Genomic DNA, 19,468 nt, shown 5'->3' on the forward strand with positions numbered 1-19,468 from the left:
CCCAAAACTTAACATTCAATATCCTTTTCACATAAAGAACAAAGTGAAACTTCATAAATGCATGCACAAACCTGACAGGCTTTTGCCAGCCCTCGGTAATTGTAAAGTCAACATTTACATAGTATGGCTTTCCTCCTAAATTACTACAGCCCTTATGAAAAACACGGATGATGAATCTAGGTTCTGGAACCAGAACCAAGGATGTGATTTAGGAACTTTTGGGTCATCTGTTCCTCGCCTTAGTGAAATAAAACTCAAACTTCATGTAACCTGATTTCTCCTTTTCATAAACATTTCATTTTCTTACAGTAAAAGACAACAGATATGAACTACAATTGTTATACCTAAACAGAACAAACCTATACAAACAAAAAAAGAAGAAAAAAACTGCCAGCTAAAATTGCATCTGCCTATTCAGAACATACAGTTACTGTCTGCTCAAAGACTGTCATGCAAAAATACAACAGAAATAAAAAGATATGCCTACAATGATTAAATTTTTGATCTAAAACAGGAATAACACAAGAAAAACTGACAAAATCTAGTCTGGACAGAAGCCTTTACAGAAAGGAGATGAACCAACACTTCTCGGGGGGGGACTGTGATTTAGTGACATCAGGACTTGTATAGCAATATTAGCAAAAAGAAATCAACCGATTTGGACCCTATTGCAACAAGGCTTGTGAAAGGTCTAGAAATCATGTCCCAAAAGAACAGAGAAGATGATGCTTAGGAGGGATCTCATCGGTCTCTACAACCACCTGAARGGAGGATGTGGTGAGGTGGGGGCAGGTCTGTTCWGCCACGCCTGCAGTGAGGACCAGAAGAAATGGCCTTACCCTGAGACAGGGGGGATGCAGATTAAGTATTTGCAATGTTTTGGTTTTTTTTTTTCACTGTTAGAGTAGTCAGGCACCAAAACAGGCTGCACAGGGAGGTGGTAGAGTCACCATCCCTGGAAGTGCTTAAGAGCTGTCTGATTTTAGTCTTGGGTGATGTGGTTTAGGGGTTACAGTGGTAGTGCTGGGCTGAGGGTTGGACTTGATGATCTTGTAGTTCTCTTCCAGTCTTGATGATTTTTRTGCAAGGACCAAGTGTCACAGGTGAGCGTACGGGCAGCATTCCACAAACTGCTGCTGCCCCTGGCCAACTAAAACCCTGAATAAGCACTATTTATGAGCTACAACACCTTTGTCCACATGCAACTGTATTTGAGGCTAAAAAACTGTCTTTTTTAGAGTGGAAATGTTGTACTATGTCATTTCTAGCTGATACTGAATGATTAAACAACTAAATACAACCTAAAGCCCACAAAAATAAAAATAATAGAATCTTTAATCATCTAGCTAYTTATTACCTGAAAACTGAAAACCAAAATGAACCTTCTCAAATAACAAGGTAAAAATCATGTTGGAGGTAGGGGAAGAAGGCAGCATCAGCTTCCTTCTGTAGCATTTTAGACAGAATCTAATGAAAACTGTTCATAATTATAAAAKAAAGAAAAATTACAGCAACTTATTTTGATGTATAATTATATAACTGTCTCAAAGTTTGGGTAAATATGATTGGCATATTTACCACACAACTTAATAAATTATCTTAGCTTTGTAACCAAGTTAYTAAAATACATCAGACTGAAAAAAAATTTGTTTCAAAATAATGTCTCACAACATCTATAATGAATGAGAAGATGTATACTTCATTTTTAAATGTTGTATTTCCAAGAAAGCAACATAAATTTCCTTTAAACAGGGAGAAAAGCTACTCAGTTAAAAGTACGGAAGATAGAACTAATAAAGTGCAAAGGATTGGACTTAACATGTTGCTTAGAAACAAAATTTATAGACAAGAAAAATACATTAATTTCTCAGGAAGAACATACAGAAAACAAGGCTTTCAGTAAACCTTAAGTGAGAGACAGCAAAACTATACCCAAAGATTTGGAAGTGCCATGAAGTGAAAGTACTTCTCAGAAAACTATCCTCAATAACACAAGCTGGAATACTGCATAATTTCACAGAAGTACCCTAAGCCAAAAAGACAGCAGAAATCTGATTTTCCCTAAACAAGAGTTGAATCTATGGGGTGGAGGATGTGTGGAGGGGGAGGCAGGGGGCACAGAAATAGGGGCTGTATGTGTAAATTATTGAAAGTATCTTCATAAAATTAAAGATCAGTACTTTGAAAAATAAAGTCAATGCCTATAASGGTATAAGTGCACCAGCAATAATGAAACACAATTATCTGAAAAGTTAATGCCTAACCAAAAGCCCACAGTGCAGCCCTAAAATATCAAACATTCACAATGAAGCATCTTTTGCTGAGGACTCAACAACAATTCTGCAATTTTCCTCCATTAGCTCACACATCATCAACCAAACTTCACCTACAGATTTCTGAAAGAGAGCTGGATTGAACCCTCTCACCCCCACTAAAAATCTCATGCTGCAGCAGGCCAACCTAAGTGTTTAAGACTTCCCTGACAGGAAATCTTACCAGAAAAATTACACTTTGTAAAAAGAATCATAGAAAGACAACACTGCAGGAGAAACTTTCTTAGATGAAAAACACCTGTGGATTCATAAATGGTGGACAGCCCGCCCAGATTAGCAATAAGAATTACTTGAAGCTAAAAAAACCCTCTTGTGTTTTCTGTTGYTTTAGAAATAGTCCAATTCAAGCTGCATTAAAAATGTTCATGCACTAAAAGTGCAAGCTGGATATGTTTTTTGCAATAAAAATTTTTGAAGGAATTCTGTAACAGCAAATAGTCAAAATTTGATATTATCACAGGCATTAGCAGCAAGAGACAAAATGGCACCATAACAGATGAACTAAGCCTATCTGAAGAAATGATTGCTGCAAGCAAGTTTAAATACATCTTTATCAAACTGATTCTCAAATGTCATGCATACCTATTTCAAGTTCAATTTAAGGATATTTTCTTAGCACTCTCAACAATGTGTTTTATATTAGATTTCCACAGTTTAAAAGAGGAAAACATTCACATAAATGCATCTTGCCAATTGTCCAACAGTTTGTTTGCTCAAATATCACCCTCCTACACACAAAAGCTCAATTCTCTTAACAATCACCTCGAAACCACTAAGGCAGAGGACAATACAATATCATCCTGACAAGAGWGTACAACATTAAATACTATCCAGTGTGATAGCAGCACTGAAGTGTCAAGGCCCTTATATTTTCCCTCCGTATCTCTGGGCCTGAGTTTGTGCAAATATATAAAGCCAGATAGGGTACTGAAGTAACACCACAAGTCTTAGGGGGAAGGTTTTCTYTGGATTTTAGCATCCTGAATTTTAATGTTCTGGCACGTTACAAGAGATTTCTCTACTTGAATTATCTGCATCTAGAAGAAAAAAGAATCTTTTGAAAATCTGGCAGGATGCTTGCATAGGGAAACACAGCTCCAGGGAAAACAAAGAGTGGGTATTTTTATAGAACATTATTGTTTTTCACATTGGCAAGACAGAAGACAATTCTGAGGAGCCTAAAAGATASCAAAGGCTGAAGCTGGCAACCTCAAGAGCCATTTTGTTCAGGTTTGCATCTTCCCTAGGCTCTACCACATAGGTTAAAGGGCTGAACAGATCCCTAGTAAAGGGAATGCAGACTGAACATGAACACTTCGCATTTTCTAAATGGTTCYGTCTATTCACACATATTTCACTGAGAAGAATATAGAGGCAATGTCTCTGTGATCCATACAGTAGAGGCTAGGGAAGACAGAAACCAACGAGAAACTCTCCTGAATTGGCTTACAGGGTTTAGCATAGGCAAGCTCCCCTGACCTGGCTGCAGATTCCCCACCAATGCCGGCTGTAGCATCAGCCTCACTACCATGCAATCACTTCCCACTCTGGCTAGAGTTTGCTCTGCTTTCTGTGCCTACAGCATGGGAACGGAAAACTGAAAAGCCAAGCAGTCCAGGTGAGAGAAGCTTTGTATTTGGATGTTACTTAATGCCAGGATTATTGCCCACTTGCTAAAAAAGAGAAAAAGAAAAGACTGGTACCAAAAATCACTTTCTTGGAATGAAGTTTCTACCAAACAGGAACAGTTGAACCCTGCATACCAGATCACAGGCTTACAGCTCAGCATGGGAGTCATCCTATGGTGAGCTGAATCCATCTCCAACACTGAGAAATTCATCTCAATACTTGCTCTCCTATCAGCTACATGGAAATAATTCAGCCGTTTTCTACAGAAAAAAATGAAGCATAGAGTTCAATTAAGAATTTAGATTACTTCAATCCTTTGAAGAGCTCCAGAAGAGAAGGAATCTTAAAATCTTTTTTAGGCTTAAATAAAATATAGTTCTGACCCAAGCACCATGTTAATGTAGGACATTAAAGATTTCTTTTTGTTTTGCACATTTTTTTCTTTGAGCCTGTATAATCCCACAAAAGAAGCAATAAACAGCTACAACACCTTACCAAGTTGCAAAGAATTCTTAAAATTATCTCTGGTATAAAAGCAGGGTCCAAGATTCTTTTGTTATAAGAGAAAATATTAATTTAATAATACCTAATCTCATTGTAAGCAAGAAAAAGCAGTTTATATTTACAGATTAAGCAATCTTGCTCCAATTGAATTATCAAAATAGAATCAACTGCAACTACTTTGACAATACTGCCTSTTTAGTTACTCCTGAAGTTAAACTGACTCTCTTTAAGCTGCAATAAGGTTTTTCTACTAGTATCATTAAATAYACACACAGATAATATCAAGATTAGAATGGCAAGCCCTTGAAATTTGCTTTATAAATGTGATGTCATTCTGTGCCAAGCCAATCACACGAACTACAGTGTCAATAACARAACATCACTAGGACCAGCAACAAAACACTGAAATAAACCAGCCATGCTACTTTCTAGCTGACTTGGAGAAGCAAAATTACTACCCAGACTTCAAGTCAGCCAAAGCCTCTCAAAACTTACAAAGCTCTGCGCTCCGGGCTTTCAATGAGTACTTAACATGTACAAATAAATTCACAGAGAGGCAATCTATGTGCCAAGCTACATCCAGATGTGTATGTATGCACACACATACACACAGCCACCTCCACAAAAAGCTTTACACTGATTATGAATTATGGACAGGAAACTAATGTAACTTCCTGTGTGGACAGTCTTATCCTAAAATAAATGTGTCCATATAATACAGTATTCATCCCTRTAAATTCCCTTATACAGACAAGCTTTAAGTTGGATATTCAGGATAGCACTGCAATTTACTCGCTGACACCTCAAGCCACATTAAAAAATCTCTCCAAGTACATACAATCTTCTACTCACTGTAAGGGGAAAAAGTCCTTCTTAGCCCATACAGATTTTCTTTTTAGCCTAAGTTTTACAAAACTACAACTATTACCTTCATCAAAGTCTGCATCATCTTCTGTATGCTGAGGGAAAGGGAAGCAATTGGTGATTTCAAGTCTGTCATCCACCACAAGACCCAGCAGCACTCCTTGGACCACTTCATTCCCCTGTCCTTCCTCTTGGTAATGTTTAATGATCTTTAACACAACCTAAAACACAAAACAATAAAATCATAGTATGCAATGCATTATTTTTGTCCTCAAACTCTATCTGGAATTCTAAATTTGTTGCACAGATTAGAGCTGCAAACCAAGTGAGCCATTGGCTTAAGCACCAGCAATTGTAATACRGGTTGAGGAACAGACAGCCATCCTAAAATTATAGGAGAAAAAAAAGACCATTAAATGAACCATCAAAATGCAGYTCTAAACCAATTTTCTGAAACACCATTCTAAAATGAAATATTGATCTTTTTTACTTTAGCTTGTTGCTGTAACTGCGAGCTTTTAATAGTATCTTGCAGGACCAATACCCCTCTTGAGGGAAACAGTGCACAAGAAACTAACAAAACATCTTTAAAAACTATGCAGAAACTAGAAGGATTTTTTAAAAGGTGCAGACCACRTCAAATTTCAATTGCAGACCACATCAAATTTCAATTGCATTAATCTTTCAAAGTACATCTCATTGCAGTTTTACTTCAATGACAGTTCAATTTATATGTTGTGAATGGCATGTCATAGGGTATTTAGGAAAAATCAATGATAAAACAAAGAAAAAAAAAGATGCACAAATTACTCCTAATATTTTTAACAATATAATTCCCACTTCCTTCCTTAAATCTGAACTCTACAATGAATAATTCTCATGAGATGATACTGCAAATTAGAACAGTATGAACAAAACCACTCAAAAATAGTCATTTGCTAGCAACATTTTATACTTAAATAACATTTTATACTCAACAAGAACTAAAATAAGGTAAGACACTAATCATAAACATAGACTTGAAAGACCCTATGCTTTGTGCATCATAAATAGGGTTTATTTTACTAAACCCTAATCCATCTACCTAAAATGCAACAGAAAATGTCTGATTATTATGTTTTCATTGAAGTAATACTACTTTAACRTTTGCTGGCAAACAGACTAGTATAATAAATTTCAGCTCAACTACCCTTAGAACAGATTTTGTGTAAGTACTGGTATTTAATGAAMATTCTACAGGCGAGGGTAAAAAAAAAGGAAGTTAAGCCCATACACCAGGAACATATATTTGYCCCTAGCTTTCTTCTCTGTTCATTAGCAGATGTCACTTTTTGTAAAACACCATTTATGTATTAAAATACCACAATACAGGTTAAATGGAAGAAAAGGGAGACTAGAAAAGAAATTATTTACAAATATATTGCCTTCTTGGGCTAAAATGGGAAAACGAGTTCACAGACAGCCCACTTGAAGGCAAGGCAGAGAGGTTAAAACTGAAAAGAAATACCTATTTCCAACTAAGTTGAATTGAAGTATCAAACTAACACTCACTGATTCCTTGTTTGTTTACAGCATCACCCTTGCCTTCTCTTGCATCTACATACACTTGCATTKAAGCAAGTCTCAATCATAGGCAGAAAACAATATTTCATTCCAATACACACGCAGGTTTACTACTCAAGTCTTTGCAGTCAAACCTTTTTATCCAATTTGTTAAAACAGGTCTATAGAGCAGAAAAACAAAGAGATACTTTCATTATATAGATCTCATTTCATGGGAAAACATTAAAGARGATCAGTGGGCAGTGAGGCAGTGTTGAACAGTCATGGAAGCAATACAGCAACCACCAGTTTGAGATCACCTGGATGWAGATGAATGTACCATAGAGTCAGCACACAAAAAGTATTTAACTTGCATTCAGTGTAAAGCTAAGGTTTATCATATATTTGCCATAAACCCTGTCTTCCACTGTCATGGAATCCAYAACTAACCTGCCAGATCACAGCACAGAGAGATCTCTACTACTCTCAGAATCTTTAGTCTTGAAAACTTTACCTCTTCCTCTATTTTTCTCATTTTTTCTTGAGCTCTCTTTACACACTGACTGTCCCTGTTAATGTGAATACTGTGCCTGTTTGATTTCATTCCAGGAGCATTTGTGATATGATGCCAGCATGCTGCAGCRTTTCTGATGATAATTGCTCACAGAAAGCAGCCACAAATGAAACAARCATGGGCTGTCACAGAGTATCAATGACTTTTTAGAGAAAGAAAACTAGGAGTTCAAAGCTCTTAAATGTTAACCAAATACTCCAATACACAATGAAGTTGTTACACAAGTCTGCAGTTTTCGATCTCCAGTCTGAAGACCAGGGCAGACATTATCCAGGAAGACACAGCCTCCAGGGATTTAGGCCTACCTGCAACCTTGTTTTCTAACTGTCTGAGAAGGGAGGTAGAGAAGGTCATGAACTCAATACTCCAAATCTCAAAACCATTAGGGCACTGTAGAAGTTTGTGTTTATGACTGCACTGGAAAATACATTCGCTACCGAAATCACTTATAAAAAGATGCATCCAAGGACACAGGATTCTTGTTTTCATTTTGTTCTTTGCTCTGGATAGTTTTATTTAGCACATAAGACACCAGTCTTTTGTACAGCAGACTCTTTGACTCTGACTGAAAAATCTGTTACCAAAATACTACCACATGACCAAGCAGGAAATGTGCTCTGAAACTTGTATTTCAGCACTAAAAACAGACCTTCAGGTGTAAAGCAGAACTATTTCTCTAGTAATAACATCAGCTACAATACTAAAAATGTTATTTTCATTTGTTTGCTAGTCTAGATACAGCAGAACAGCTGAACACTATGCAAACACCAATGCCATGATACTCCTTATTGAACATACAAACTAATACTTCATACTGAATAAACCGCACATATTCGGGAAAAATGAGCACTAACTTGTACCCATACAATTCCTAAAAGAAAAAGATGCTATGTTTGTGAAGCACTGGAACAGAATTAGAGTAGTTATATTGGTCTGAAAATAAATGTAACAAATGTTAATACAAATGATGCTAGTAACACAGCACAATAAAAAAATACCAATTTTTCCAAATAACACTTAAAAAAATCTCAAAGAAATCTAGGTGAAAACCAGTATAAGCATCTTTCAGTCAATGCTGATTCACTTTCCAAACACCATTTATAATTCCCATCCAACTATTCCCCTAATAGGAGATACTGCCCTTTCATACAAGCTATGATTGTTTTTAAATACCCATAGACCCTTCGCTGCTACGACATTACTACAAAAAATTAACAGTAACCAAACTAAAGGACATTTCAGCTGCTACTGTWATTGAAGCAAAGCAGTTGGCCAGCCAGGAAAGGTTATGCTCCTCAGAAGAAAATGTATCAAATAACAAAAAACCCTCAGATTTTTAAGCTCTAATATTCTGAACACAAATCAATAATTACATGCAGCATGATTTAGTAAATTAGCATGTAAGAAAAATTCAGGTACATAACGACTCTTTAGAAAAGGATATACAAGTAACTCCTAAATAAAACTCAGGAGTCCATCAGCCTTGTAAATTGAGTGCTCAAAACACCAAAGTAATTTAATCAACTGGAGTAGCCACTTGTCAGATTTTAATGATCATTAATCCTCAATTAAAAAAAAAAACAAAAAACCTTGTAGTTCTGCAGTGCTCCTAATCTCCAAATCTTAAAAGTACTGCTCAAACATTAAGAATGAAGTCATACAAAAAAAAATTAAAAAAAATTAGAAAGCTGTTCTGAAACTATACAGAACATCAAAGATATGTATTTTAAGTGCATACTGCCAAATTTTAACTTTGGCTACATCCCGATATCACAGTTATTAATTTCAAAAGTTTGTACCTCATTACAGAAATACGTGCAACATGAACCCTCAGCTGAAGTATTACGAGCCTTGAGGGGGTTCTGGGAAGATCCCGCTGTAGGGACATGAATRCAACAAGATGCACATTTCCCCATTTCTCTAAAGAGAAACAACAGCAAATCAAAGCACTSAGGATTCACTAATGGCAGTGTTCCAGAGAGCTTAACATCACCACTGTTGAAACCAGATTTCCAGTACCTGTGCCGCATCTGACACATGTGAAATCAAACAAGAGAGAGCTTCTGTTAGTCGATGAGATACATGGTGTAGCACACTGATTTACAGYCTTAATTTAAATATTTGTATCTTTTTAAATGCTTCAAATTTTTTGCCACCCAAGAATGCTTTGTGGTCACAACAACTAGCATCAATTGCCACCATCTGGGGAAGAGGATGGGGAGAGAGTCTAAGTAAYTCTGTGTTATGTAGCTGTTTCAGCATCAAAGTGGAAGGTGTCACAACATTCACATCCTCTCAGTATTTAACACTACGGAAGCAGTGATCCATATTTAGCTTAGCAAAAGGGTCTCAAAAGCAATGACTGCTAATAATGTATGATATATTTTGAATGCATCCRTATCACATATGGAGCCTTCTCCATATGAAATCTTAAAACTCAAATCACAAACTTGTACATTTGAGTGTTTCAGCATGAGTAATTTTACTTAAACTCCTAGAATAAACCCAATTCAAGAGAGAACTGCTTAATGCAGTCTTGTAAATGGATTGATCTCAATATTAATCATTACTAACAATGACTTAGGCAATTGTGTGAACCTCAAAGACGCCTAGAATCAACATCTACTTGACACACATAAAATGCATACATGCCACATCGGGATAAAGAGTTGAACTGTTTAGCCATTAATAGCCACATGAAGACATAGCGCATTTTACTGTAATCTAGTGGCCGTGTATCTTTCCCCAGGTCACCCTACACCGAAAGCCAATCTACAACTGGTGTTGTGCTAAATCAACCAATTAGCTATACAAAAATGAAATTTAATTGAACAGTTCTGAAATCCTCAAGTAAGCATGGTATGGCTTTGTTTTTAAGCAAAGACTTGGAAAAAAAATTACAAAAAAAGTAGATACCATGAAACATGAGCAATGTTAACATTTTAATAGTTCCAGATGAGGTTTTTGCACACTACAGATAAGTGCTTACCCTACGCTTACAAAAGAAAAATTCTGGAAGCTGACCAAGCAAAAACTTGCCTTGAGCTGATTTGTCTCCTGGCTATAGCACCACCTGATAAGACAATAACAGAGACTCTCAACTTTCCTGCCAAGAGAAAAGGAACTCTGAAGTAAATTAAAGATACCACTGCAACAATTAAGAGTAAGAAAACATATGTCTGACGCACATAATGCTCTCCTCCAGATGATTAAGGAGACAGATGTTTATAGACACACATAAAAGAATTCCAACTTAATCAGTGCAGTCCACAGGAATGGGTTCTCGAAAGCATTGTGACAGATAACATGTCAGAAGCACAAAATCAACAGGTTGATACGCTGGTCTCATAGGTGCTGGATATGAACCTTCATGGCACAAGACCTGCCATCACATAAAGTCATGGTGTGGGTTCAGCTTGTCAAGCTGAGTTGTGTGGTTGACAATCCTGAAGGAGGGGATGATATCCAGAAGGACCWGGACAAGCTTGAGAAGCWGCCCATGGGAACCCCATGAGGCTTAGTAAGACCAAGAGAAAGGTGCTGCACCCGAGTCAGGGCACCCGCCAGTACCAACAAAGGCTGGTGAATGAACAGATTGAGAGCAGCTCTGCTGAGAAGAACTTGGGGGTGCTGGTGGGTGAGAGGCTGGACATGACCCAGMAATGGGCACTCACAGGCCAGAAAGCCAAATGTGTCCTGGGCTGCAGCCAAAGCCTTGTGGGCAGCAGRTCGAGGAGGGGATTCTGCCCCTTCACTCTGCTCACTCTGGGTGAGAGCCCACCTGCAGTGCTGCATCCAGTTCTGGAGTCTGCAACACAGGAATGACATGGACCTACTGGAACAAATCCAGAGGAGGCCACCAAGAWGATTAGAGGGATAGAATAMCTCTCCTATAAGGAAAAACTGAGATAGTTGAGGTTGGGGGTGACCYGATTGTGACCTTCCAGCACCTGAAGGGAACCTACAAGGATAATGGAGAGGATCTACGAGAGCATGTAGTAATAGGACCAGGGGGAAYGGCTTCAAACTCAAAGAGAGTGGTTCTAGATCAAATACTAGAATTTTTTTTTTTTTCTAATAAGGGTGGTGAGGGACTAGCACAGSTTGCCTACAGAAGCTGTGGATGTCCCAACCCTGGCATYGTTCAAGGCCAGSTTGGATAGAGTTCTGAGCAACCTGGTCTTGTGAAAGGCATCCCTGCCCATGACAGGGGGGCTGGAACTAATCTCAAGAAATACGACAATTTCTACTGATAAACATAGAATTCACTTAAATGCATATTTCAACTCATCTGCAGAGATCTTTGAATTTTTCTAGATTCTCTTATTGAATAGGACTGCATCTTTGACCACTCCTGACACGATGGATGTCTAGACATTTTTTCTTTTCTTCTTAATATTTATTTTAGAATAAAAGCTCTTAAAGCTGTTAAACCAATTTTACCTCAGAAAAAGTAAAAGGTTTTAAAATAGTTTTCCATTAAGACCTTCAACATCTTAAAGTAATTGKTTTGGCAGATATTTTTAGTCTTACCAATGCTTGGTGGCCAAAAAAAAAAGTATTTTAATTCCCTGAGAAGTAATCAAAAAGATACTTAAYCTAAACATACTGTCAAAAAATCTGAGGCCAAAAGGACAAGACTGAGCAGACTTCAAAAGCAAGGTAACTTCTGAAAAATGTTGTTTTCAACAACAACTTCAGAAATAACAAGCCTTAGCCCTCASTGTTTTATCTAACAAGTGTAGGAGTCATCCTTTGGACAGAAGACCTCAAACGCCCCACAATAACTTACCTTTATCTTGACTAGCTAGAGCCTAAACACCAACATTTCTAAAGCCTTTGTAAATACAGTTCTTGGAACAGTAAGCTTACATTTTAAGTCACTCAACAGCTAATTCACTACCAGATGTTAAAATCTTATTTCYGAACTTGACAGAAATTTGGGGCTTAAAAACAATAATTATATAGGAAGTATAACAGAATGATGCATGCCATTTCATACCATACCAATCGGGTGCAAACAAGAAAATCTCCTTTTGTCACGAGCGAAAGTTTCTAGGAGCTAAGCCTAAATTCACCAACAATGAACAATGTGTATTGATCTGAGATGGCCCTCAAGCAGAGGATACTACATATATTTTCACACTGAAATCATAAATAAMAGCAGTTTGTCAGTTTTGTCTCAAGTAGGGCCTCAGCACCAAACCAGTCTGGAAATCCATGTTAAACTGAATGGAAAATAGTCGATGTTGAACTAAGAGGGGAATGATGTTACATGCTTCTGTAATGTTTTCGAGTATTAGGAAGCACATGAGAAGAATCCAAAGCTTTTTRTTCCCTGGGTGCCTTATTACATCACTTGGTACCGTAACACTTGCTTATTATGTAAACCTCAAGACTTCAGATGGCTTAAATACAAGAGGGAACATCAGTAACCTTTCTGCTCCACAATACGTAGATAAGCCTAAAGAAAACTACCCAAATAGTAACACATTAYTGACTTAACAAGTATTTTCTGTCACTTCTGCTTAGTTTAGGAACCATTTCATCCTGTAATTATAGGAATCCAGATGGTTTTCCATGTTACTTCCTGCTTATATCCATCTTACTTTCCTTTAGTATTTGGTTGGGGTTTTTTCCCAATACGACCAAAAAGGTGACAATATCCATACACAACAATAAGCTAGATATAACATACTTGCCACTTTATCTCAGTGAGTGGCTGCCTCAAAGAACAACTTTAAGTCAGTGACAGGARAAGAAGCACTTTATCACTCCTTCCTGAACTTTAACTGCTTATGTGCACTATTTGGGGCATGGCTGGAAAAGCTGTACCTTGCTTACCCCAAAGCTTGTCTAGAAAAAGTAGACATTCAGTTCATTTCTCACTTTCTGAACTCTCTTGCACAGATTATGTGCAGCTCAGCAGCATGTTCAACACAAACTGAAAGCAAAGCTTCAACCACCACCAAAAATGCCCCACTGAAAATATTTCTAAAGTACCTGCTCTTTCAGTTGTTTATTTCCCTTTTTAAATTACTTCCAAACTGCTGCAATTCAAGAGCTCTAGAATTTCCTGAACAGCAAGAGGGAAAGCCAGTCTAACAAGAAGGGGCCTCCCTACAATGACAGAGCCTGGCTGCACCTTCCACCAGCCCCAGCTTGCAGCCAAGGTGGTCATTCCCACAGGGCAAGCCCAGACCCTCACAGACACTGCCGAGAGATTSATACACACGCTGTTCATTGGATGCAAACTCATCGGCTGCAAATATGGGTGAGCTGCTCACTCATTCTATTACTGGGATACTTTCAAAGTCACAAAGAGTTCATGAAAAACAAACCAAAGCCTATAAAAAAAAGCTACTTCAAATTACAAAAATCACCAATTTYATACAAAACCAGACTCAGAACATTTCTCAATACTTAGAACTAAAAGTGCTTAATATCTAAAATATAAAATGGTAAAGACAAACTGAGACAAGACTCCACAGGTAGGCAGAATTCAGACGGAAGGACTGAAATAGTACAGACACTGAGCCTGTTTCTGCACAAGYACAACATTAAAAGGGAAGATTACTAGGTTTTAGTTAGAGTTATGTTGGTTTTTCRTAGGCTATGGTTTTCCTTGACTCTGCCAGGAATTTACATTCATCAGCTAATGTCTTGTAGGTACCATGAAATATCTGTTTAAGTCATTTATTTACTCATGTCCAAGYGAGTTGCTTGTTCTTGCAAAGGAAGCAGTTTGATGTACTGCAGTACATCAAAGGAAAAACTAATTAAACAGTGGAGAAAAGCAAAGGTTATAAAAACACAGAAAAATACTGAATGTTTATCAAGGTGTTATTAAATAGACCAGCCTCTTCTTCATTTTTGTCCCACTACATTTGAATTTTACAGCAGTTCAGGTTAACAGCCATCTCCATGGTTATCACAAGCCACTAGTACAATTTACATATTGCCTCAATGTAACTAAAAATGCACCATTACACACGTGTATTTAAATTCCCCATTGCTGTGTTCACACACTGGTATAACGTAGYTCTCCATAATATAAAGTTTCGTAACACACATCGAAGCACACGGATTCATGCACATTCCCATGGAAACTGTCAAGGCCACAGGCACTGCAGAATCACTTCCTTGTAGAAACATTTCTGTAAGACAGCCCCAGGACCTCAATCCTGAGAGTGGCAGGGCATTAGAGATTACTAGCACACTGTCAGGAGGCAGTTATAGGGACGTAATAAGACTAACATCCAAAATTCTGCTTGTTAAAAATGAGATGGAGCATTTCCAAAGGACTATTTAGTATRTTATTTCTTCTATTTGCCAAATCTTACAAAACAAAAAATTTTTGAGAACATTCATTATTTCAGGCAGTTTTTGTAATTTGCCAATAAAATTTATAATTATTATTTTTAAAGAAATCAATATCTAGCCATCATTTCAAGAATCAAAGTTCATGAATATCCTCATTCAGAGCACAACAATATGGAAATTAYACAGAAGCAGTAGAGGCAGGCCCAGTTTCAACATTTTCTGCTCAAAACATGAGAGCTTTACATTTATAATTCAGCATACAATCAATATATATGTTGTGYGTATTAGTGAATCACCATCGTTCAAAATTGGTGGTGCTCGCCAAACAAGGAGTGTATTACAAGTATAAGGTTTTCTTCAGCATCAATCTCTAACAGCTTCCTATAAAAATATTTAAAGATGACAGCCAAAAGCAGCAGTAGCAACTTTAACAGTCTATCTTTAATCAGATTGTGTCACTGTTACTATTTTGAAGCTGAAGAAAAACGGTAAGACAGTTATCCTTATTTTTGTGACCTTCAAAAATTAGCAAAGTAGGGCATACCTAGAAGGGGAGGAGAGGGGCTCATCTGAGACCACTGATCTTTTTCAAAAAAAAATACCCTGCACAACAAAACTGGAATATACTATTTAAGGGTGTGTCTTTAAAGCATGACTTCCATAAGCATTCAACAGATGCTTCCAAGTAACCAGTAAAATCCCTACCGGACATGACTTTTATATATTTTAATAATCTATAACTTTTTGCACTACAGTTTTTTCCACATTGAAACACTTAGCCTTTCTGGCAAACACTTGGTTATGTGCTAAGGGGCTGCAACAGAGACAGATACTCCTAGTTACAGCTAGTGCAATCCAGAGAATCAAGTCTGGATGGAGTCTCAGTTTTCCTGCTGACTTAAAAGTATAAAATTGAGAAAAAAAAAACCYAAATCATGAGCATCAGTTATTCCTCCAGCTCCTCCATCTTTCAAACAGAGATGTACCTTTGTACCATCATCTGAACACTGCCACATGAAAATCACTTGCTACTGTGACAATGAGATTAAAAACAACCATTCTAATTTTATCACTAAGAGTGCCAATGGACAGTATGGTTTTCAAATTGTTCCCAAGGAATGATGACAGCTGCAGTAAATATCCTGCGTCTCATCTCAAGTTTAAAAAGCTTTAGAACAGGTAATTTTTTTTTGCATTGATAATAATGTAATAGTAAAAAAATAAGAGTCCTAAGTRCTTAAAACTCAGCCCTACATTGATGAAGAACTTTGTCAGAGACTGCACATTTTTTCTCAGGTATGCCTTAAAAAATCCCTAAACATCAATAAGTGATTTACACCTCCAAATTCCTAAACACCAAAGAATGCCTGCTCAACAGGAAGGGGTATGCACATTGCAYGCACATTGCTTATTGCACGGATTTGAGCTCCAAAGCACAGGAAGGATGTGCAGCAAATACATTGTAAAGCAGGATAAAACATGTGAGCAGAACAAAGGCAAAGACTAACAAGTCTAACATGCTCAAACCAACATCCTAACCCTCATTTTCCATGAAACATGCAAATATTTATAAAAGAGAATTAGCCTGTTATTGCAGGCATAAAGCATAATTCATCTGTATCTTCAAACTCCAGTGAGTAAATTGGCCTCTCTTTTAACTTTAAAATTTGATTAAGCCAAAAGAAATTAACAGAATGCTTATCTGCAATAAATATCCACATAAAAGTCATTCAAAAATATTCACCTGTTTATGCTTAAGTAACCTTGTCTATGCACATTACAAAAGACATTATCAAAGTTAAGCTGTTCTGTCTTCATTTTAGATTATTGAACAATCATACAAAATACTAACAAGATACTAACAATACTATACAAGCCTGAATTTTTTTCTCTTTGGTACAGTAACAATTTCTTGCCATTAAGCTGATATTATTCTGTTATGTGGTAACCTAATTAAACTGCTACACCAGTAAACTGCTACACTGGTTGGTAAAGCCAGTATCACATTTCTGCAATTTTAATGCTGCTAGAAGACTAAAAATAAAATGGAAAAACAGCATGCTAGAAACTGTACCATCACTGAGAAGGTATGTTGAGCTTGTGTGTAAACATGGAAAAACAACACCCAAAGTAATCATATCCAAAAAATATCTATGGCAAAGAAAGAYTGATGATAAAATACTATAGTGACAATAAGTTGAAGATGCATCATCCTTTTTCTAAGACTGGGAGGAGATAAATAAAAGGTTTGCTCTTCGTCCTACAAGGCCTTTTGTATGGTCTGTAAGATTTATTCAAAAGGTGGAAGAAAAAGTCCTAAGACTGAATAGGGTGTAGGAGTTCTTTTCACAGACACCACCAAGGGCCTTTCAGATCTGTAGGTTTCTCCCCAGGGCCTGAAGCTCCGTGTACACTCCCCTCACCTACACCACACTGAACTGCAGCTGAAAAGCTCTAATTCTCTTACAATAAAATGAAACCCAAAGGAGAACATTTAACAATGTTCAGTATGCAGGTAGACATAATGCACTGCCTCAACAACAAAGCCATCRCTTGTCACCTTCCAACGCCTAGAGTCAACGTTAATGCCAAATATGACACAAAGGTAATTATTATATGCCCTAGATGCTTTATTATATGTTTTAGATGTAACATTTTCATCACTAGGTAAGAAGCTATTTGAAAGATATCTGGTGGAAATATTCTTGTCCTCAGTATCAACACAACCAAATAGGAATCCTAAGAGTATGATCTACTGTTTCTACAGGAGCTATAAMTATACAATTACCATGCCAGAGACCAGTTCAATATGTACATAAGAGGAACAAAAAACAATGAGAACTTTAACTGCTAATGACAGCAGYGTAGAGGGCAACACATTATTTCTCTTTGCATGCAACAAAAAAAAAGCCTGTTTTGAAATAAGATTTTCCCCTTAAAGTCTTAACGTTTAACACTGCTCAACACATTTAAGGCACCTCTACATTTAGATGAACTCCTTTTGTCAGCACACTAGCTTCACAGTATGAAGCGATACCAGATGTTCCAGTTCTAAATGCCTCACTAGGGTACACTTACCATGACACTTAGGAGATGCTGAGTGCACCAATGCACTCTTACAAATCATTTAAAGTTTGTGCTCTGTTAGCAAGTATCCATGCTATCCACTGACAAAACACACTGAAATTTGCATTCTCAGACCATCACGAAGTGGGTACTATTTCCACTGCAGTTCAAGACATTTCACTAAGCCTGAAAAGTGTCATATTCCAAGGAGATTCTTGCCCTTTCAACTTATCACACACACATTAATGCTTTCTCTTCTGAATTCAAGCACAGATTATATGCCAGAAGTTCCCCTSTGGGAACTCATGCAACTCATTGTTAACACATGAAGATTAATAGAATATAAAACAAAGCTCTTCAGTCTTCTCCATGGTTCAAGGTATCTATGAATACATCAAGCCAGTATTCAATTCACACACCARCTCTCAGGGCCAGCATAATTTGATCTAATTTTTAGGGGGAACAGGTCAAGGAAAAATCAACAAGATTAAACTTCAATTTAAATTTGCGTTTTAATTCCTTTGGAAGACACATAAAATACAATACAGCCTGAAGGATGTTATATYCTGAAACACTGTTCTGCAGCTATGCAACGTCGAGAAACTCTACAGAGAGGAGGCAGAACACATCACATGCGCACTTTTGCAAAGTATTCAGAAAAGGTAAATATGGGGAAAAAAACCCACAAGAAATGCTAGGAAATATATGACATTCACAACCTAAGAAACATCAGAGATTTCAGCAGCCAGTTCAATATAGGYTTCACTGGTACTACAAAATTACTCAAGTACCATGGAAATTGATTGCTTTCAGAGTATTAAAAAATGTCATTGTAGAAATTGCTTAAACAAATATATGAAAAGTCTTAGAAATTGATTTTCAGTAACTGCAGTACCTAATTTATTTACCTTATTTAATTTACCTTATTTAATTTACATCCTGAAGGGCTCCTCACCCAAGAAGCTAACTGGGCTTTCCCTATTAACAGCTGGGGATACAGTCCAATCTATCTACCCCTTTTAGGATAAAAAAGGCCAGTAATCCATCTCCCATCCCACAGCTGATATTTTCCAGAAGAAAGTTTCCATATATCTATTATCTACATACTAGTGGTCTGACACAATCCACAATCCACCACATGGAGTATCTGGCTTTGGATATTAGTTCAATTTCTGAATTACACAGACTTTGATGATCATCTTGTAAAAATGCTATTTACCCTACCAGATCTTACRCCTTTGAAGGTTCACTTCTGCCTTCACAGTTTTCTATGTTGCCTGACATCACTATTAAAATCAAAAAGATTCTATTAAAATCAAAAATGCAAAGATATTCCAAGGAAGCCCTTCATAAGTGCAATTTTAGACAGTGGAGTAGGGTTAGGAGTTTCACTCAGAAAGACCTTTAGAAAAGTCTCCAAGATTTGATGGAAATTCACAATCTTTGGTTAACCTAAAAATTTCTCTCCATTCAAAGGAAATTTCTTACGTTCCAAAATCTATCAGCTTATAGTTTAAAATTTATTGAACCTTACTGAAAGACTAATATCAGTGAACCAGACTGGATTAATTTCAGCAGCTGAATTACAAAAARATTGGTTCCCACTGTGGAATTTCTAGAATGTTCTAGAATG

General features: G+C 37.0%; 1 protein-coding gene across 1 annotated transcript in view; it reads right to left on the reverse strand.

Moving 5' to 3' along the window:
- The window catches only part of EIF3H (eukaryotic translation initiation factor 3 subunit H), an 84,896-nt gene that overhangs the window by 62,129 nt on the left and 3,299 nt on the right, over positions 1–19,468 (reverse strand). The window contains exon 2 of the mRNA XM_057367775.1: positions 5,395–5,551. Within this exon, the coding sequence (XP_057223758.1) occupies positions 5,395–5,551 (157 nt within the window). The remainder of the gene's footprint in view (positions 1–5,394; positions 5,552–19,468) is intronic.

This window comes from Malurus melanocephalus, unplaced genomic scaffold (genome assembly GCF_030028575.1).
Source record: "Malurus melanocephalus ecotype Western Australia unplaced genomic scaffold, MMel_1.1 scaffold_3, whole genome shotgun sequence".
Taxonomy (NCBI): Eukaryota; Metazoa; Chordata; class Aves; order Passeriformes; family Maluridae; genus Malurus; species Malurus melanocephalus.